Source organism: Diplotaxodon limnothrissa, linkage group LG22 (assembly GCF_057381915.1).
Source record: "Diplotaxodon limnothrissa isolate DT_005_m linkage group LG22, D_limnothrissa_male_GT1.1, whole genome shotgun sequence".
NCBI lineage: Eukaryota > Metazoa > Chordata > Actinopteri > Cichliformes > Cichlidae > Diplotaxodon > Diplotaxodon limnothrissa.
The window spans coordinates 8,097,152-8,116,951 of record NC_140616.1 but is presented as its reverse complement, the minus strand read 5'-3'; the positions used below and the strand labels follow the sequence as shown (position 1 = coordinate 8,116,951).

Below are 19,800 nucleotides of genomic sequence, written 5' to 3'. Positions count from 1 at the left end.
AAAATAGATCCCGCTGATATTGGTGATCCCAGTTTTTCCCTTTAGCACCACAGTGAGACTAAAATTTCTGCTTTGGAAGGAACAAATAAATGAATGAATGAAATGAATGAATGAATTGGTTCAATAAATAATTTGGATCATTTACTAATGCCCTAACTAGGATGCTTTGAGAATTAGTTTTCATGCTCAGTACTTTATGGCTGTATAGCTGCAAAACTGTAAACACTTTGTGTTTACTACAACATTTATGTTGAATATAGTGAATATCAAACCTATTAATCAAGTGCCGCTGCTCTCAAATCTCTCTAACTAATAAGCAAATAAAAGAACAAGAATGCTGAATGTCTTTTTAATGTGCATCAAATAACTGAGCACTGCTTGAAACTAGTGTAATTTGTTTAAACAGTTTTGCTGGTATTCACGATCTCTACAGTTTTTTTTAAATGTCTGGTCATTTTATAAAATAACTACTGAAAAGCCAAAAAGTGAAATGAGGACCGAGGTGGGACTTGCTTTCAGAAGGACTTTGCTCAGCTTTATGTTTACAACTGAGGTCATTATTGGAGGAAATATAGAGTGATATAATATGATGCAGATGATCAGAAGCCCAGTGGATTTTTCAAATGAGCGCAGTATTACCACAGAAAGATCTGTTATCTAAAATATGGGTGCAAAGGTCGTGAGATCTTGATGTGCCAAGTGGTGACCGGCGACCATGAAAGTGAATGCAGCTGGGTGGTGTGTTTGCCTGCCAAAGACGCAGCTAAAGCCACTTTCCTGGGAGAACAGGTCAGGTGCCTACGTGTCTAAATCACCTTGAATGCTGAATTCACCCCTGGATCTCTGCCATGTTTCTTCACTCCACCTTTCAAAGACTGGAAAACTGACTTTCTAAATTTCAGGTCCTTCCTGACTCCTTATTGACTCATCAGTGACAACCTCATAAATTAGGGAGAAAGATTAAATAGTCCCTATTTTATCACACTTATCCTTTTTCTACGAAGACATTTTTACAGCTGTCAATCAGGCTCCAGGTCAGAGGCAACACCTCAACGGTACAAACTAACTGCCTGGCAGAAGACGCCTGTCCACATTTTTGTGCGCTCACAAGTCAAAACCAGTCACCTCGTTTGAAGACCGCAGACAAATTGTAATTAATAGGTACAGTTATGGATTTGGGTCCTGTGTTTGGAAAATCATTGTTTTATCTTGTGATGGAAACTAAATATCCAAATAAGCTGTGTGTTACTATATGTGTCATATTTTAATATACTTCTCTTTTTTTTAAGTATATTTCCCCAAAATATAAACCAGTCCTAGAGATCAAGCAATTGATCATTTATCATCAAAGTCAAGAAAAACTGCATCATTTCTGGTTCACAATGGCTGATTGTCAGGAGGTATGGTTTTATCCTCAAGCTGGGTCTCTGAGGTGCGACTATGCACATAACCACCACTAGTCCCCATGAAAGAATCTGTATTAACTTACTTCCCTGAAGTCAAAGCATATTCCTGTTATTTTTGGCCATTTAAATCAATGAACATGCATAAATTGCAAACGAAGCTGACAAGAAGTCGCTGTTGTCATACTTTTGAAGGAGTAAATTTAAAAATTAGCAGACATGTGGATGTCCTCACAGGTCCTGGAGATCCCATTTGATTATAACATTTATATGAAATTTATGAGAGCGGATCCTTGGATGCTCGCAGATGGGGAAATGATAACATAACAGTAGCATTTACCTTCTTTAGACATAAATAATGATGATCTATGTTAGTTTGGACCTCAAGTGATTTTACTTTCTCAAAGTTTAAAAGAAAGATTTTAAAAGAAACCTATACTCTATTTAAGGAAACAGGTTGAAACCTTGAGCACCTTTGTGGCTTTGTTTGGTAGAAGGGCTGCACATAGTAGTTTTGTACTCTCAAAGAAAAACTGCAAGTGTGTATAATCTGAACTTGTTCATTTGTATTTTATTGCAATGCAAAAAAGTTTATGAGTGTATCTACACAGAGGCACATTTTTTCTGTTAATACTGCTAGTGCAACCTTTCGGCGCTAGAGCATTTATTTATTTTTGATTCATTTATGGTTGACTGAAAGTTCATTGTTTATTTTTCCAGGTACACTGCCACCTACTGTGACAGCACAAAAGAGAAGTGCAGCCTGACTAATTCACAGAAACAATGTGAAAAACTCCGTAATGATGGTGAGATAGTCCAAATTTGATGAATTCACAGGGTGTTTCCTGGCTATAGTTAAGGCAATGACCCTGTGTTACCTTACTTAACTGAAATTCTTGGCCATTTAATAAACAAAAATGTATTTCATGCTCATGTAGCCCCTTTTATGTGCAGGGAAAACACAGATTTATGATGAAAGGGGTTCACAGAATCACATCCACAGGTGGTGTGTTTGGTTACCAGTTACCTGCAAGCTTGTTGAGGCTCACATTTTTACACCCTTCCTGGAGAATGGCAGTTATCCACCCTGTGAATACATTTAAATCTCTCATTGTGTTATTGGCGTGGCTCCTCATCTGTAGCTCATCTGACGGGTTATATTTAAAGATGTAAAACACAGCAGAACTGGTTTATAGTCAAACATTAAGAGCAATTCACATGCATGCATAAGCAGTGCATTTACTGGTGTTTTGCGTATAAAAAGACCTACACTTTAAAAGGTGTCTGCCAAGATGAGCTCTTTAACAACTGTAAATGTCCTGCTGCTCCACACCACGCTCTTTCTGCTCTTATCTCCTCCGTGCTCTCTTCTTATCTCCCTACCCACCTCTCAGGCTTTTCACTCTGTCCCCCACCCCCCTCGCCATCGCTGTGCTTGGTGCTGAGTGAAGGCAGCAGCTGCCAAGTCGAAGTGCCTGCTACCTGAACTGCAAAGAGAAAGCCGAGCCAGTATTTAGTGTGTATGTATGTGAGAGAGTACCAGGGGAAGCCAGCTGCCTCTGTGCTGGGCAACATGCCAGAGTGACGAGGAAGAGGCAGAATCTGACCTCCTGACCTCCAAGCAGCATCCTCTGACCGAGTTCTCAGCCTTATTCCACCTTTATTTTATTTGTTTTAATTATTCACAATGTACAGATTTACCAGGGAGGTGCACAGAGAAAATGTGGCCACATCCCACCATGCTTTGGTTTGCAGTTGTAAACAAGCCCCCACTTTTAATTCAATCAAACATGTTCACACCCAGCTGCCAGGAATGTAGATGTGTGGCTGATAGGGTGTCTTGAAAACAGTGGGGTTTCATCTTTCCCCCCACCCTGGGTGCTCTTTGAATCTCATTGGATTTAAATAATCTTATCAGACTGATGAGACGACCCAGTGTTAACAGTAGTTGGAAGTGGGGAGTGTCCTCAGGGACTTTGGATTGAGGTTTGAAACTTCTAAAACATAAATTGTGATTAAAATAATCAAAATTCTGTTACCTGTGTGTGACGTTTCTGCTCGGATGTCCCTGAAAAACATAAAATCAGTGAATTATCATGAATATTTAAAACATTTTTTAAAAATAAAGCACAGATGCAATCCCCTTTTCCCATTATTTTCTGAAGGGTTTGACTGCAGTGCTAATTATAAGCCTGAATTATTATAAATAAGAATCAGGGTTTTTCCTGGCATAAAGAGACCTTTTGGGAGACTGGAAGCTTGACTGTTATGGACACGAGTCTTTTTTCCCTTAACAGAGGTTTATGCATCTTCCAGTCATTTCTTGGCCACCTAATATATAAACGTGTATACGTAGCTTTAGTAAAGTACATTCTACTAGTTAATTTTTTCCTTGACTTGAGTGCTGCTAATGTTTTCTTTCTAAAAGCTCTATGGGTGCTGCCAAATTACATCATTTATACCTAAGAAAAAAACCCTAAAATATAATAAAAGTACTCTTTAATGTACAACAATACTACACATATTTCACTTAAATAGCATTAAAGTAGATTATTATTATTTTCCCTCAGCATCCTAGCATTTTGTGTTCTGATGTCTGGAAAATGTAAAAGTGTGCACCTTTTCATAATAAAAGTGGAGGAATTTGTGTGAAATCTAACTTTAAAGATGTGTTTTTCTGTATCTTTTAAGTCACCCTCGTTTCTCCCCTGGAGATTTTTTTTTATTTTATTAATTAATTATTATTATTATGTTTTTTGATTTTATTCATATCACTGATGAGACATGATGCATGTTGCAGGGCTTCATTCGGCGGCGTGCTGACGTTTTTTGCAGGAATGTGTGTGATTTGCGGGGTTTTGCGCCGGGGAGCGTGACGGGAAATGAGGCCGCCTCCCATTGAGTATAAAACCTCCCAGTCCGGCCCCACTCTTCCTCTTTCTGTTACCTGGCTTAGGGGCAGCAGCTTTGGCCGTGAAAACCCAGAAACACCGGTGAGTTTAGCTCCCATTCTTCACATAGAGAGGGACCCGGCCTCGGGCCTTTAACGGTTGTAGTTAAACGTGATTTGTTTAGGCGTTAGCATCTTCTTTGTGCTTCTTTCGTTTAATCCCAAACTTTGCTTTTTCGGTTACGTAACTTGACACTAACCTGTGGATTTAATTTTCGAGGGAATTAATCCTAAAAAATGGTAAAGGTCGTTCTCGCCTGATTGTATTTAACATGATAGTTTTTTGTGAGGTTTGTGCGTTAGTGGGTTTACTGGATGCTGTTTTTAAACTTTTGACGAAAGATTTTTTACGAGGGAGGCGAAAATGTAGAGTGGGCAACGGGAACAAAGGAGGGCTGCAAGACCGGAGATCCGAAGATGCTTGAATGGCATTTCTTCTCTCTCCTCACTGAAACAACTGCCCGTATTTATCCGGCAACAGGTGCTTGAAGTCCGGACGAGAGAGCTTCTGAATATTTGGCGATCTTTGTAACTTTATCCGACGTGGCCCAGTGGAGTAACACGTGTCTCGGCTGGCTTGTGGCCGAGTGAGGCCTAGCAGTAGCAGCCGCCTGCTAGCGGCTAAAGCCTAGCGCCCGAGTAGCCATGGAGTTGAATTTCAGTTTTTAACTCCGTATAAATTAAAAAGACAATACGTTTCAGTAGGCTTTGTTTTTTTTCACCGCCTTTCATTATGCCTACATGCCGGGATGGTTTCCTAATGTAGCCGGGCTCAAGATGCGATAGCTTAGTTGTACATGCATGTCTGTTAACGAAGCCTAACGGGTACTTAATAGTAAGCCTAACGCAATTTTTTATTTTTATTTAATCTTGCCCACAGAAACTAAAACAATGGGAAAGGAAAAGACCCACATTAACATCGTGGTCATTGGCCATGTCGACTCCGGCAAGTCCACCTCCACCGGTCACTTGATCTACAAGTGCGGAGGAATCGACAAGAGAACCATCGAGAAGTTTGAGAAGGAAGCCGCTGAGGTAAGAGCTTGTGTATTTAGTTACATTTTATCCATTTTGTCTTGAAAACAGTTTCTGTTAAAAAGTCCAAGATGGCGGCGTCGGCATGCCTTCCTCTGAGCTCAACTGCCCGGCATGAGGGTGTAACAGCCGTGTGCGCGCATGCGGGGTGGGGCTTATCGCGCGCAGAGCACTGGTGGTGAATGTGCACTTTGTCTGACAGTCTGAGGCCTCCAGTGAAAAGAAATCCTTAAAATTTATACACAAAACAAAGTACAACCTGTTTGAATATGACTTGCATACACTAAGATTTAGAAATACTTTTAATGCTTTTGGAAAATTGTGGGTTTTATGTTTGTACCTATCATAGGTGATTTAATGTCCCTTTTTGAGGAGGGGGGCTCCTGGTAATTTGAATACTGAATGCACTTAAAATTTATATCTTAGGATCCACATTGAAATTTTCCATGTAGATATTTGGATTGTGACCTTAAATTTCATTAATTTCTTCCCGTTCAGATGGGAAAGGGCTCTTTCAAGTACGCCTGGGTGCTGGACAAACTGAAGGCCGAGCGTGAGCGTGGTATCACCATCGATATCGCTCTGTGGAAGTTCGAGACCAGCAAGTACTACGTGACCATCATTGATGCCCCTGGACACAGAGACTTCATCAAGAACATGATCACTGGTACCTCCCAGGTAAAAACAATAAGCTCCAACATGAGGATTTGACTCCTGCAAACTTCGCCTTGCAGCAGACTTGGATCTAATCTGCATCCTGGTGTTCATTTTCAGGCTGACTGCGCTGTGCTGATCGTTGCTGCTGGTGTTGGTGAGTTCGAGGCTGGTATCTCCAAGAACGGCCAGACCCGTGAGCACGCCCTGCTGGCCTTCACCCTGGGTGTAAAGCAGCTCATCGTTGGAGTCAACAAGATGGACTCCACCGAGCCCCCCTACAGCCAGGCTCGTTTTGAGGAAATCACCAAGGAAGTGAGCGCCTACATCAAGAAGATCGGCTACAACCCCGCCGCCGTTGCCTTCGTCCCCATCTCTGGATGGCACGGAGACAACATGCTGGAGACCAGTGACAAGGTGAGGACTGCTAGCCATTCCACACATCTCAATTTGCTAATCTGACTGAACATGGACTAAACAATCAATGACTTTTGTCTGTAGATGAGCTGGTTCAAGGGATGGAAGATCGAGCGCAAGGACGGCAATGCCTCTGGAACCACCCTGCTGGAGGCTCTGGATGCCATCCTGCCACCTTCCCGCCCCACTGACAAGCCCCTCCGTCTGCCCCTGCAGGACGTCTACAAGATTGGCGGTGAGAACTGTCATAGTACTACAAGGCTAGTATTGCACTACACCCATGTTTTTCTGTGCTTTAACAATGTTTTAATTTCTCAGGTATTGGAACTGTACCCGTCGGCCGTGTTGAAACTGGTATCATCAAGCCCGGCACCGTCGTCACCTTCGCCCCTGTCAACCTGACCACTGAGGTGAAGTCCGTGGAGATGCACCACGAGTCTCTGCCCGAGGCTGTGCCCGGTGACAACGTTGGCTTCAACGTCAAGAACGTCTCCGTCAAGGAAATCCGTCGTGGATACGTTGCTGGCGACAGCAAGAACGACCCACCCAAGGGTGCTGAGAGCTTCAACGCTCAGGTTGGTGTGGCGACAATGGTGCTGGGAGTCTTCAGGGTTGGGTTGTATTATGGAATTTGCTAACTTTTAGCGTGTCCACAGGTCATCATCCTGAACCACCCCGGTCAGATCGCTGCAGGCTATGCCCCTGTGCTGGATTGCCACACTGCCCACATTGCTTGCAAGTTCAGCGAGCTGGTTGAGAAGATCGACCGTCGTTCTGGCAAGAAGCTTGAGGACAGCCCCAAGTTCGTCAAGTCCGGAGATGCCGCCATTGTCAAACTGATCCCACAGAAGCCCATGGTTGTGGAGTCCTTCTCCAACTACCCTCCCCTCGGTAAGTTTGCTTCCCAGAAGCCCTACTTGATTTGACTAGGCATAATGTACAGCAGCTAACCCCACCTTTCCCCTGCTCCTATTTCAGGTCGTTTCGCCGTGCGTGACATGAGGCAGACAGTGGCTGTCGGTGTCATCAAGTCTGTTATCCCCAAGGAAGTGTCCGGAAAGACAACCAAGGCTGCAGAGAAGGCTCAGAAGGGCAAGAAATGAATGGCCGTTCAGGGAATCCATCAACAAGACGTGTGCTGGCAGCAGCTTACATCTTCCTCCCACCCTGGATCATCCTCGCTGAGGCACAGCTCTATACTCAAGGACTGGCTTATGCTGATTAAAACCCATCGCAAGAGTTTTCGCAGGAAAAAGAACTCTATGGCATTGTCACTTACCTGAATCACATGACAGTGCCTCTTCTCAGTTGAGTTTAAGTTGGAAATGGTTTAGAACTGTATCTCAATGTTAAAATGCCACATTTGATTGGAAAGAAGCTGCTGGTAACTAATAAAATATTGTCTCCGAAAAAATTGAAATTGGCTTGTCTGTATCCTTCACAGTTGCAGTTGGTATGACAGGCGAGCCTCTGTCATGTGCTGCAGCTGTTTTTTATCCATGCTATTTGTATCCAGTGATGCACTTGTCATCCAATCGCCTCCATAGGAGATATGCCACCCCAGCCAATAGCACCCCTTATTTTAGTCTGACACACAGCAAGAGCAATGCACATCCCTCCCTCTCCTCTAGTTCGGTATATAAACACCGGAGAGATCACGCTCTGTCCTTTTTTGCCTCTGCTCGAAATCTCTGGACGTCTTGGTAGTTGCTGGACACAGGTTGGTGAATTTAATTTAAAATGCAGCTGTTGGAGCTAAATTTTTTTAGCATTGATGCATTTCCACAAAAGCTGGGGTAGTACAGGGCTTAAATCCTTTAAATCAACTGATGGCTAGAGCCAGAAACCTTAGTAATCCATTCAGTGAAACGTAGCATTAAGAATTCTCATTGAAAGGTTTAAAACGTGCCAGCTCACCTTATTTGCTTCTCCTGGCTCGTTTTAGCCTGTCTGGCTCACTTGTAAGGGTCCACATCAGGATTTTTAGGCAGGCGCTAGGGACAGATGTCAAAAACGAGTTGCCAGGTTGTTTCTGCCAGTCATGGTAGCCCTGTTCTTTCCACCTGCGTGAACGCGCGCATTGACTCTCAATGCTGTATGTTCGGGTGCGCGCTTGCATCAGTTGACAACATGGCGGCTCCGCGCTCCCGACGGGTGCAACATGGAGGAGAGGAGCCGGTTTTCATCCAGCACGCACATGGCGTGTGACTCATCAGCGTCCCACCTCGGTGTCCTTAATGTTTATAGATGGTGTCCTTTATTTCAAAAGGAAAAAAAAGCACCCCCTCCCCAATAGTCTCTTATGTTCAAAACGTATATTAGCATACTGCAGCCATTTACAATTCATACGACTTTGCGTATTTTTTGTTGCGCAAGGACCGCCTAGCTAACAGTACTTAACCTCTAATGCCGCAGTTACAGCAAAGTGGAAAGAAACAGTTTATTACTACATTTTGACAAGTTAATTTTCAATTTAATTGGCTTCATAAAACTCCTGGGGAATGACCAAGAACAAGGCCTGTGAGATAAATTGGAGCCTGAATTATTTCATTTTATTAAACACGAATCCCCCATTAATTTAATAACTCTGCAGAAAAACAGGGATCCTTAACGTTCGGTGAAGGCAATGAGCCACAATGGCGTTCACTGGGCTCACACCATTTTGGGGACAACTGCTATTATATATGGCACATTATGTATTTGAAAAGTGGAAATGACTGCTCCTCATGTTGTTTAAAAACAGTAAATCGAAATGGGAAAGGAAAAGACCCACATTAACATCGTGGTCATCGGACATGTCGACTCCGGCAAGTCCACCACCACCGGTCACCTGATCTACAAGTGCGGAGGAATCGACAAGAGAACCATCGAGAAGTTTGAGAAGGAAGCCGCTGAGGTGGGTGACTGCGGCCTAATCTTAGGCTTTTTACCGCATAAACACTGTATGGGATATAACAGTGAGACTCTGAGGTAAAATGCCGTAACAGTAGACGGTGGGGTGTGGTGGAATAACTGTTCAATGATATTATTTGGGTAAAACCGCCATCTACTGTTAAAAAATACACACTGCCCTCAAGCGCAAAATACGCATAAAGATTTAAATGTTAGGTTAATTTATGTCGTGCAAAATAAGAGTTAAAATCTTGCTTGTATATAATTATATATTTAAGATTACGCAACATTTTAGGGGAAACTGAATTAATTAAACATTGAAAGTGAAATTTATTAAACATTCAATTCATTTTTTGATATAGCGACAAATCACTGCTTTCCCCTTAAGGTGGTTTATAATCTAATGTAAAGACCATACAATATAATATAATCATTATACATGATATATATCATGAAAATTATATGTTATAATTTTTTACTTGTATATTATAACATGAAATGTTCCAATAACCAATGTTTTTGGATACATTCTGTATTCTACGATAGGACTAGGATGAATACAGGATATTAGCACTGAAACCTAGGGCTCAGTAAGGCACAGACATTGAAGGATGCCAAAGAATGCTTAGCAGACCTTGAACACAAGAATTTAACAAAGACAAACACAAGGCAGAAAAATGCAGCATTTTCATAAGAAAACCTGTTTTAATCAATTCACAAAACATACAAAAACATACAGAAACTATTCTGGTTGACTGTATAAGGTACAAAAAAATGTTGTTTTACATAATTTTTCTCACCTAGCCTGTAAATTTTTTGGTGCTATTAGGCTGAACAGAGGTTCATTTTTTAAAAGTATGCTCTCCTGAATGTAAGCTGAAGAAAAACAGCTTTAGGTCTAGAAAAAAATTATTTAAAAATAAGACTTATTTATGAGGTACTGAATTAACCAAACCGAGTTTTCCCTGCTCATTAAAGTTTTTGTTGCGCGGCAAAACATGTTTTGGCCTTACATCACAAAAGATTTTAACCATTTTTTAGTAGGGTTTACTTTACTTAAGAATAAGTTAATTATATATTTTTTGTTTGCTTATGAAATGGGTAAAAAAACAGTAAAATGCATATACCTCTGAAAACGCTGCAACCAGATTAACAGAATCAACCTTTCAGAATGTACCTCTGTTAAACAAGCTAACTCAGATTGTCTGCCTAGCATAGTTGCATAATCACCCCTTAAAAAGCTCATTATGAGCCAGTTAAAAGGTGATTTTACCTTTTCAGATTAAGGGATTAACTGGAGTTTAGTATTTGTATTTTGTCAAAGGTTCAAGGTCATGAACACTGGTGAAGGATGCTTGTATTTCTATAAGATTAACAATAAATTAAAATAGTAAAGTAAAATTCTCTAAATTCAGTTCTGATAAGGCTGGACTTCAGTTTTCTCAGATCTATGAATAAAACCGATTAAATAAAATCTCTTCTGTTAAACCTTTCTGACTGATTCTTCCCTCTACTTTGCTTTTTGTGGTTCAGATGGGAAAGGGCTCCTTCAAGTACGCCTGGGTGCTGGACAAACTGAAGGCCGAGCGTGAGCGTGGTATCACCATCGATATCGCTCTGTGGAAGTTCGAGACCAGCAAGTACTACGTGACCATTATTGATGCCCCTGGACACAGAGACTTCATCAAGAACATGATCACTGGTACCTCCCAGGTAAAAACAATAAGCTCCAACATGAGGATTTGACTCCTGCAAACTTCGCCTTGCAGCAGACTTGGATCTAATCTGCATCCTGGTGTTCATTTTCAGGCTGACTGCGCTGTGCTGATCGTTGCTGCTGGTGTTGGTGAGTTCGAGGCTGGTATCTCCAAGAACGGCCAGACCCGTGAGCACGCCCTGCTGGCCTACACCCTGGGTGTAAAGCAGCTCATCGTTGGAGTCAACAAGATGGACTCCACCGAGCCCCCCTACAGCCAGAAGCGTTTTGAGGAAATCACCAAGGAAGTGAGCGCCTACATCAAAAAGATCGGCTACAACCCCGCCACGGTTGCCTTCGTCCCCATCTCTGGATGGCACGGAGACAACATGCTGGAGCCCAGTGACAAGGTGAGGGATTCAAACACACCCCAGTGTAGACGTCTGCTCGAAGAGTCTTTCTCTTCACTTCCTCTCATTTTCTACACTTTAGATGGCCTGGTTCAAGGGCTGGAAGATCGAGCGCAAGGAAGGCGGAGCCACAGGCACCACCCTGCTGGAGGCTCTGGACTCCATCATGCCACCTTCCCGCCCCACCGACAAACCTCTGCGTCTGCCCCTGCAGGACGTCTACAAGATTGGCGGTAAGTAAAGCCACACAGCACCCTGTAAAACCAGTAAGTCATCACGCATCTCAAGGAAAAAGTAAAACCTGTGTCTCTTCCCACTCGTGGCTGGCTCCAAAAGCGAGTCAGTGCCCACAAACTCCCATTTTTAAATGCCTACAGTAAAAAACTACCTCTAAACTACCTCTAAAGGTAGTTTTTAAAAAGTAATTTATTTGGATTTGGTTAAGGTTTAAAGTTAAGAGGTGTGATTGCTGAGATTGACACAGATTTATTGTTGACTTCCTGACCTCACTTCCACTAATCGGTGTCTGGACTGGACCTTCAGACCCTGTTTGTGCTTTTTGTGCCTTCTGGAACATTTTTAATGCAATAATTTGAATAATGATACGACTTGCTGTGTGGTAAAAACCATCCAAGTTTATGCTTTTAATTAGTTTATTATTCTTTTATTATATACAGATTTGCATCTGTGCAGTGCACCTGCAGAGTTTATGGATAACTTTTAGTGGTTTTTGGACCCTCAAAACTAATATAGCTGCAAACAAAACACAAATAGTCTGACTCCGACAACCGCTGTGTTCCTCTACTCTGAAATCACCAGCAACAAGCTTATTAATTTCCCTCATTGCCGTTTCAGAGCTGTAGCATCAGCATCGTTCTCCTCAGTAGTATCTGAGCACCAGCAGGAAATAATGAAAATACTTAAACAATCTAAAGGTCGACCTTGCTGTCATTACGTTTGCTGACCCCAGCTGCAGGATTGCGTGAGTGTAATGTAGAGCTGAATGTTATGAGAGTCAAAGATGGACAGAAGCAGTACAAATATTTCAGGGGTTTTCTATTTTATGTTTTTTGTTTTGTCACAACAGAAATAACAAAGAAATACCTTATAACAGGATCTGATTGCTGATTTGATGATTGTAAAAGTAACTAAATCACTGGCAAATCACTCGTTGTGTTCATTTTTACGACAAAAAAAGTAATCTAAATACTTTGCAGTGTTGCTTTGTATTGTGTTACATCCAGTGCTTTTAAGAGTGATTAATAAGAAAACTGTAAAACCTCCTTCATAAACATCTTGGGTAGTTTGAAATAATATATCAGGAAAAGCAAAGAGGATATTTAATTATGAAAATCTTGTCACCTCAGTTTAGTTGATAACATTAAAGCCACATTAGATTCCAGAATCAAAACACCTTACTTTTATTGTTTTAAGTTGTTTGAGCTTTATTTAGCTTTAACTATTAAAATGTATTTCTTTGTTTGTATGTTTTTGGACCATTTTATTTCTTTACTGCTGCTATTATTTTAAATTCTATGAAGCTTCTTCTACCTCTGGTTTTACAGGACTTACAAATGTAATTTTATTATTAATACTAAAAACAGTACACAATAAAAACCCAGCTGCCTCTTCCTCACTGTTTTAAGTGTTTAACCAATCAGATCAGTCTTTATTTACAAAAGCAGAAAAGCTTGAATACTAAAAAAAAGACAAGTCAGATATGGAGGAGCGCTGACTTCTCTCCCTCCTGTCAGGTATCGGAACCGTTCCCGTCGGCCGTGTTGAGACCGGTATCCTGAAGCCCGGCATGGTCGTCACTTTCGCTCCCCCCAACCTGACCACAGAGGTGAAGTCCGTGGAGATGCACCACGAGTCTCTGTCTGAAGCTCTGCCCGGTGACAACGTCGGCTTCAACGTCAAGAACGTCTCCGTCAAGGAAATCCGCCGTGGAAACGTGGCCGGCGACAGCAAGAACGACCCACCCCAGGCTGCGGAGAACTTCACCGCCCAGGTAAGCATAAAGAAAAGATTAAACATGTGATAATAAACATGCACACAGTTATTTTTGTAGATTATACATGAAGCAGGTACACAGCAACACTTCAGTATAATGCTTTACGCTGCTTAAATCCAAACTAATCTCAGGGCCACCCATAAATACCGTATTTCCCGGACTACAAAGCGCACCTAAATATTAGCCGCACAAGCTAAAATCAGGGGAAAATCCTGTTTTGTACATACATTAGCCGCACCTGACCAAAAGCCGCAGGTGTTTCAATGTTGACTTATCATATGTAAGAGAATATGCACAAAGGGAATTGTCAGGAAAGAGATGGCTGTTTGGAGACATCACTTTTATTAATATTTTGAAAAACAAGTTATGGGTACATATTTGCACATGTAGTACATAACAATAACCTACAGCACACCAGAACAATAGATTCGGCCTACCTTTTAGGCTCAGGTGCAGTGACACAGCTTTAACAAGAAGAAAAGTCAGTCATTCACCACCATCTTTCTCTTCTTCCTACGCACTAAAACCACCAAAGTCCTCTTCTCCAGTGTCGGATACAAACAGGCTCATGATGGCTTCGTCATCCACTCTTCTTCTCTCCTTCGTTGTCACTTTCAAAACCAAAGAAATCCTCATTGTCAGTGTCAGAGTCGAACACCCTCAGAAGGGCCGTGGCGGTGTCCTCCTCTCCATCATGCAGCAGTCCAGCCCTTCAAAATCCGTTGGTGATCGTGGATGTTTTCACACTTTTCCACGCTGTCAGAATCCACCGGTGGAGTTGGGCATAACTTGCTTTTTGGGCATAACTTGCAAGTTTATCGCCGCTCATCATCCACGACTCCCGCTGAACGCGTAGCGCTACTTTGAAGTTTGTTTTTCGCGCTACTTCGTACGGCACTACGTTGCCTGGCGGACGGACATGTGACTAACATACCACTCTTGAACCCCGATCCTTCCGCCAGGCAACGTAGTGCCGTACAACAGCGGAACACACAAAACAAATCGTCTTACGATATGACAAAAATCACGGACAATCCATAGAAAAGCCGCACCTGACTAAAAGCCGCAGGGTTCAAAGCTTGTGCAAAAAGTAGCGGCTTATAGCCCGACATTTACGGTACATACATTTAAAATGAAATAGTTTCTTCTTATTAATTCACTGATTCCTTTCAGTCTTCCGATGGTTTCCATGTTAAGAGTGATTCCCCATTTATTTATTTATTTATCAGGAAAGACTCTGGCCAAGAAGGCACATCATTACTTTACCTCTGCCTCCTGACAGCCCCTACTTCAGTCTAAGTTCTTTAGAAGTAATTTCATTCTTTAATGTCGATATTTGTTGATAATTGTGAACTAATTCACAAAACTGAAAATGAAGCCTTTCTGTTAACAGGTTAATGATAAATGACTTCTCGTGGCTTACCTGCAGCATCTGCAGGCCCCACCAGTGTACCAAAGCCCTGATTTCGGGAATCAGCTCACCCAGTTTGTAAATCAATCATGATTTATTAGTTACACATTTTAACCACTGAGCATTAAAGGGGATCTTTATCAGTTCAGTGTAAAGAGCACTTTGTTTTCTTTAGAGCTGTCAAAGGTTTGAGAAACATCTTTTGTTTTGCTGTTTTAAGGTTTGTCTTGTGCTTTATTTGTCCTGTTTCCCATATCTGCATATGGAAAAAACAAACTGACCACTAAATAATGGCTGACAAACAAATAAAAGCAAAAACAAAATACAGGTGGACCCCTGCTGGATTGTGAAGGTACTGCAGGCAAGAGGTCCTTCACAAATAAATAAATAGCTTTTGTTTGAAAAGTTTTAAACCAAGTAAATCATATAGTATCTATTACCTATTTTGACACCTTTTAATTAAAATGTAATTTTTTAATTACTCATTTATCTGATTTTTTTTAAATCTGAAAACTATGGTATGCCTCATCACTGTTTATGTCTACATTTATTCAGGTAAAAAATGACAGAATTACATGACTGTCTATCCTATTCTGAGGCGAAGTCTCCCGATAGTAGAGAAAAAAATCAGCAAGTGGAGTTCTTATTTAATGTAGTCTAAGTATTTCCACTTAGGCCTCTTAGCTGTGATTAAACCAAGCATGAGTACGAGAATTTAAACCAGTTTGTTTAAAAGCACATCTTCATCGACAGACATCCCCCTAAGAAAAGCTGCACAGAAAACTAAAAATGTTAAAGTTGAAGGAAATGTTTTTGGAGCTTAATCCAGAAAGGAATACAATCCTGGATAGCCCCCCCCCCCCCTCCTCATTTCGGTTATTTCTGTCACAAATAGAAGTCCAGTAATAAACTGAGGAAGGATATTGATCTCTAAGTACAACACTTCCCTCATTTCTCCCTTCATAGGTCATCATCCTGAACCACCCCGGCCAGATCGCCCAGGGTTACGCCCCCGTGCTGGACTGCCACACCGCTCACATCGCCTGCAAATTCAGTGAGCTCAAAGAGAAGATTGACCGTCGTTCTGGCAAGAAGCTTGAGGACAACCCCAAGGCTCTGAAGTCAGGAGATGCCGCCATCATCACCATGGTGCCTGGAAAACCCATGTGTGTCGAGAGCTTCTCCCAGTACCCTCCCCTTGGTGAGTAAAAATGCTGTTTGTCTCGAAGATAATTATGTGTCAGCCTTTCCTTTAAAGCTGCAGTAACAGTGCAGTCGTGGTTAAGATTACTGTGTGCTTGGAATGTTACATCAGGTCGGTTTGTGAGTGTTTCCGTGAATTATTTTGGGTTTTATGGTAATTTTATTATCGAGTGAAATTAATTGAAGCTTCATCATGACAAAGTTTGTGTTTTTGGGGTGCTCATTGTGGCCCAAAAAAAATATTTCAGCACCCTGGGCCTTTAAAGGGATCACATCCAGCTCCATATTTGAAAGTGTGGTCAGGTTTAACAATATATCTGTGACTTGAGATCATTTAACCTCATGTGATCTGTCATGATTAATAGAATAGAATAGATCTTTATTGTCACTGTTACAAGAACAGTGAAACACAGTTTGGTATCTCTCCGTTAGCAGCATATAGAAATTTAACATTAAAATTCCTTCAGAATAAGAGAAAAAAAAACAAAAAGAAAAAAAAGAGAAACAAAAAAAATGGACTTGAAGTTTAAGAGGTGCCTACACAGTGAATGTATGTAACAACGTAAGTGTCTACACAGAAATGTACAAGGTATATACAAGTTATATATGCTATATAAAAGAGCAGGTGCAATATAGGGTGCAATGTGATGGCAGTGAACTTTGAGTAAGAGCTAGGACTAGAGGTAGGAATGCTGGTTGCATTATACTACAATAAATGCAGTTTATAAATACAGTGAAAATGTCCATAAATGTTAACAGCACAGTTAACCGTTAACCTTCAATCAGGGTGGAGGTAGGGCATGTTTCTATTGAGCCTGTTTGTCTTTGACCTGATTGACCTGTAGCGTTTATAAAAGGCCCGGGGGGGGGGGGGTGTCCAGGTGCGACAGGTCCTTGATGATGATACTGCTTCTCCGCTGAAGTCCGCCAGTATAAATGTCTCTGAAGGGGGTTAGTGAAGTGCCAATTGCCCGCACTGCTGCCCTCTCCACCCGCTGCAGTTTTCTCTTGTCCTCCACGGTACAGCAGTTAAACCGGAGTGTACAGCGGTAGGTCAGAAGGTGGTGGAGCGGTAGAAGTTGATTAGCAGTCAGTTTTGGTCTAATTGGGCCCTGATGCAGCTTCCTGACAAAGTACATTCTTTGTTGTGGTTTTCCTACCTGATGGAAAATGTTTGTGGAGCAGGTAATGTTGGCCGAGATATGGACCCCAGGGAACCTAAAGCTTTCTACCCTTTCTATCCCTTCCCATCAATGTAGAGGGCGGAGTGCTCAGATTGCTTTGTTCGTCTGAAGTCGATTACTCCTTGGCCTTGGCTGTGTTCACATGTAGGTTGTTGTTGTCACCTATTAAATGTTACAGCAAATATTTCTGGCACAGAAGAGGATGAAAAAGTCACAAAGAGGAATGATCTAACCAGCCCTGTTGCAAGACACTTCAATGATAAACATCCAGATTCACCTCTATTCTTTCTAGGCATTGAAGCCATTAAACTAAACCAAAGAGGTGGTAATATTAATTTTATCCCGAAAAAACAGAGAAGCATTTTGGATATTCGGTTTTAAGAGTCTGCACCCTAGAGGCATGAATGAGGATTTTTCTATCAATGAGTTTTTGTGAACTGTACCCTTTTTTAAATTCTTTTTTACCAGTTACTTTGCTCTGTCAATCATTCTCGCATGGGTAATGTTTATCTATTTATTTATTTATATTTATTTTTTCAATAAAAGAAGGAGTAGCATTCTAGATGTCTAGCATTCTGTCTTTCTACAAATGTTTTTCCATGTGATGATGTCCTCTTTTTTTTATCTAACTGCTGCACTGACTTCTTTTTGAATAAATTTTTTTCTTTTTAATCGTTTTTTGTATATTTGTAATATTCTTATTATGTATTTCATGCATGTATTTTAAGACAGGTGGGGATTATGTCTCCTCACCCCCGTCTTCATCATTAATGACTTAGTCCAGTAGCCGACCTAGTCCACAAGCCGAAACTTGTTGGTCAGGCAATAAAGTTGTTCCTCTTCCCTTCAAGCGTTGCTGGAGTTCCTGTATTGTGACCTATTAAATGTTGCACAATATTCTTTAGTCTAAGGAGCTTGGAAAGAAAAGCGTCTGGACTTCTTTAAGTTGCTTGAAGACGTTTCACCTCGTCTTAATGGGCCCCCTAATGATCCTCTACCTAATCATCGAGCCAGGTGTGAAAACGGGTGTAGGTCACCATCAGCCAAGGTTTCGGGTGAGCTCATTGTGAAACCTAGCCCCACCCTATCATGTGATTTCCTGAGGTCAAATGGCCCAAGATATGAGTGGGCGTTAAGGCGCCTGGGAAGGGATCTCAAAACTGGATTATAGATGGCAGACAGTTTTTTGTTGTAAGCCACCGCCTCTGTTCAAAGATGGTCGCTCACAGTGGACACAAATGGCTTCTTTCACTCCTCTTTCAAACCATCTGTCTTTTCTGTCCAAAATGGGAACATTTGTGTCCTTGAAAGAGTGACCTTTGACCTTTAGATGCAGATGGACAGCCGAGTCTTGTCCCGTGGAGGTGGCTCTTCTATGTTGCGCCATACGAACCTTCACAGACATATTCTTTAATGTAGTTATAACCTGTTATAACTGTTGTTATAACCCATTATGAGACTTAACCAAGCTGTCTTTTGAATTGTGAAGTTCAAACTTAAAAACTTTTTAAGGTTTTGTTTCAAGCCTCTCATTGACTCCTCTCTCCATTTCCTCTCAGGCCGCTTTGCCGTGCGTGACATGAGGCAGACCGTTGCCGTTGGCGTCATCAAGTCCGTCGAGAAGAAGGTTGCCAGCGGTGGAAAGGTCACCAAGTCCGCACAGAAAGCCGACAAAAAGAAATGAATCCTCGTGCAGGAGGTCCACCGACAAGTCGCGTCTCAGCAGCAGCGGGCCGCCCCATCCTCCCTTCCCCCCTTCCATCCAGCGCCGTCTTCTCTGAGGCAGAGCTCTCTACTCAAGGACTGGCTTATGCTGATTAAAACCCATCGGAAGAGTTTCCGTAGGAAAGGAAGGTTCGTGCCTTCAAGGGAAAACTACCATCATGATTACATTTAAACCAAAACAATAAAAATCTCAAACATTGCCAAATGAAAACGCCTCTTTTGTGTTTATTGACTGCAGACAGTGGCAGCACTGGTTCTTTTATGCACTTTTCTGCTCTACCTGAGCACTCAAACACTTCATACATGCCTCATTCACCCATTCATACCAGCATTTTGCTCTATGCTTCAGTGCTTTCTAGCTACCATTTCATATCTTGCCAAAAGGATATTTGGCATACAGCACCGAGCAGAGGGCATCGGGTCAAACAGGTGGTGGGCGGGGTGCAAGGGGTCACCTGTGATGGCCCTGGTTTTCCAGACACAGGAGGATTTGGCGATGGCATCCAGGGGTGACTTAGGCCTCTCAATGATTTCTTGGGTGGTTTTAATTACTCTCAGTGGCAGCAAAAATACAGACATTCTGTACTTAAGTAGCAGTACAAATGCTACTCATAAAAATACTCCAGTAAAACTTATAGTACTGATTTATCTCAAGTAAAGGTAAAGAAGTACAGGCTCTGAAATGTACTCAAAGTAAGAAATAAAAGTAGCTCTTTGTAGGACGTTTCTATTTTTGTGCAAACTAACTGAACCTTGTGTTATAATTATGATAAAATAATATCAGCAGATGGGAACACAGACTTCAG

The 19,800-nt window shown here is 41.8% G+C and overlaps 2 protein-coding genes across 2 annotated transcripts; both read left to right on the top strand.

Moving 5' to 3' along the window:
- Window positions 1-4,334: 4,334 nt before the first annotated feature.
- LOC146609339 (elongation factor 1-alpha) lies at window positions 4,335-7,872 on the top strand. The gene is made up of 8 exons (XM_085346813.1): window positions 4,335-4,396; window positions 5,234-5,388; window positions 5,887-6,066; window positions 6,163-6,459; window positions 6,544-6,694; window positions 6,778-7,034; window positions 7,116-7,350; window positions 7,438-7,872. Exons 2-8 carry the CDS (start codon window positions 5,245-5,247, stop codon window positions 7,560-7,562), a joined length of 1,389 nt encoding a protein of 462 aa, XP_085202939.1. The 5' UTR covers window positions 4,335-4,396; window positions 5,234-5,244; the 3' UTR covers window positions 7,563-7,872.
- Window positions 7,873-8,104: 232 nt separating this feature from the next.
- Window positions 8,105-19,195, top strand: LOC146609338 (elongation factor 1-alpha). Its single transcript, XM_085346814.1, has 8 exons — window positions 8,105-8,179; window positions 9,203-9,355; window positions 10,885-11,064; window positions 11,161-11,457; window positions 11,540-11,690; window positions 13,212-13,468; window positions 15,849-16,083; window positions 18,829-19,195. Exons 2-8 carry the CDS (start codon window positions 9,212-9,214, stop codon window positions 18,951-18,953), a joined length of 1,389 nt encoding a protein of 462 aa, XP_085202940.1. The 5' UTR covers window positions 8,105-8,179; window positions 9,203-9,211; the 3' UTR covers window positions 18,954-19,195.
- Window positions 19,196-19,800: the final 605 nt, after the last annotated feature.

Coding starts and splice junctions, on each gene's coding strand:
- LOC146609339 (XM_085346813.1), top strand. CDS start 5,245: ATGGGAAAGGAAAAGACCCACATTAACATCGTGGTCATTGGCCATGTC. Junction 6,460..6,543: donor TGCTGGAGACCAGTGACAAG/GTGAGGACTGCT, acceptor TTTTGTCTGTAG/ATGAGCTGGTTCAAGGGATG. Junction 6,695..6,777: donor GGACGTCTACAAGATTGGCG/GTGAGAACTGTC, acceptor TTAATTTCTCAG/GTATTGGAACTGTACCCGTC.
- LOC146609338 (XM_085346814.1), top strand. CDS start 9,212: ATGGGAAAGGAAAAGACCCACATTAACATCGTGGTCATCGGACATGTC. Junction 11,458..11,539: donor TGCTGGAGCCCAGTGACAAG/GTGAGGGATTCA, acceptor TCTACACTTTAG/ATGGCCTGGTTCAAGGGCTG. Junction 16,084..18,828: donor CTCCCAGTACCCTCCCCTTG/GTGAGTAAAAAT, acceptor ATTTCCTCTCAG/GCCGCTTTGCCGTGCGTGAC.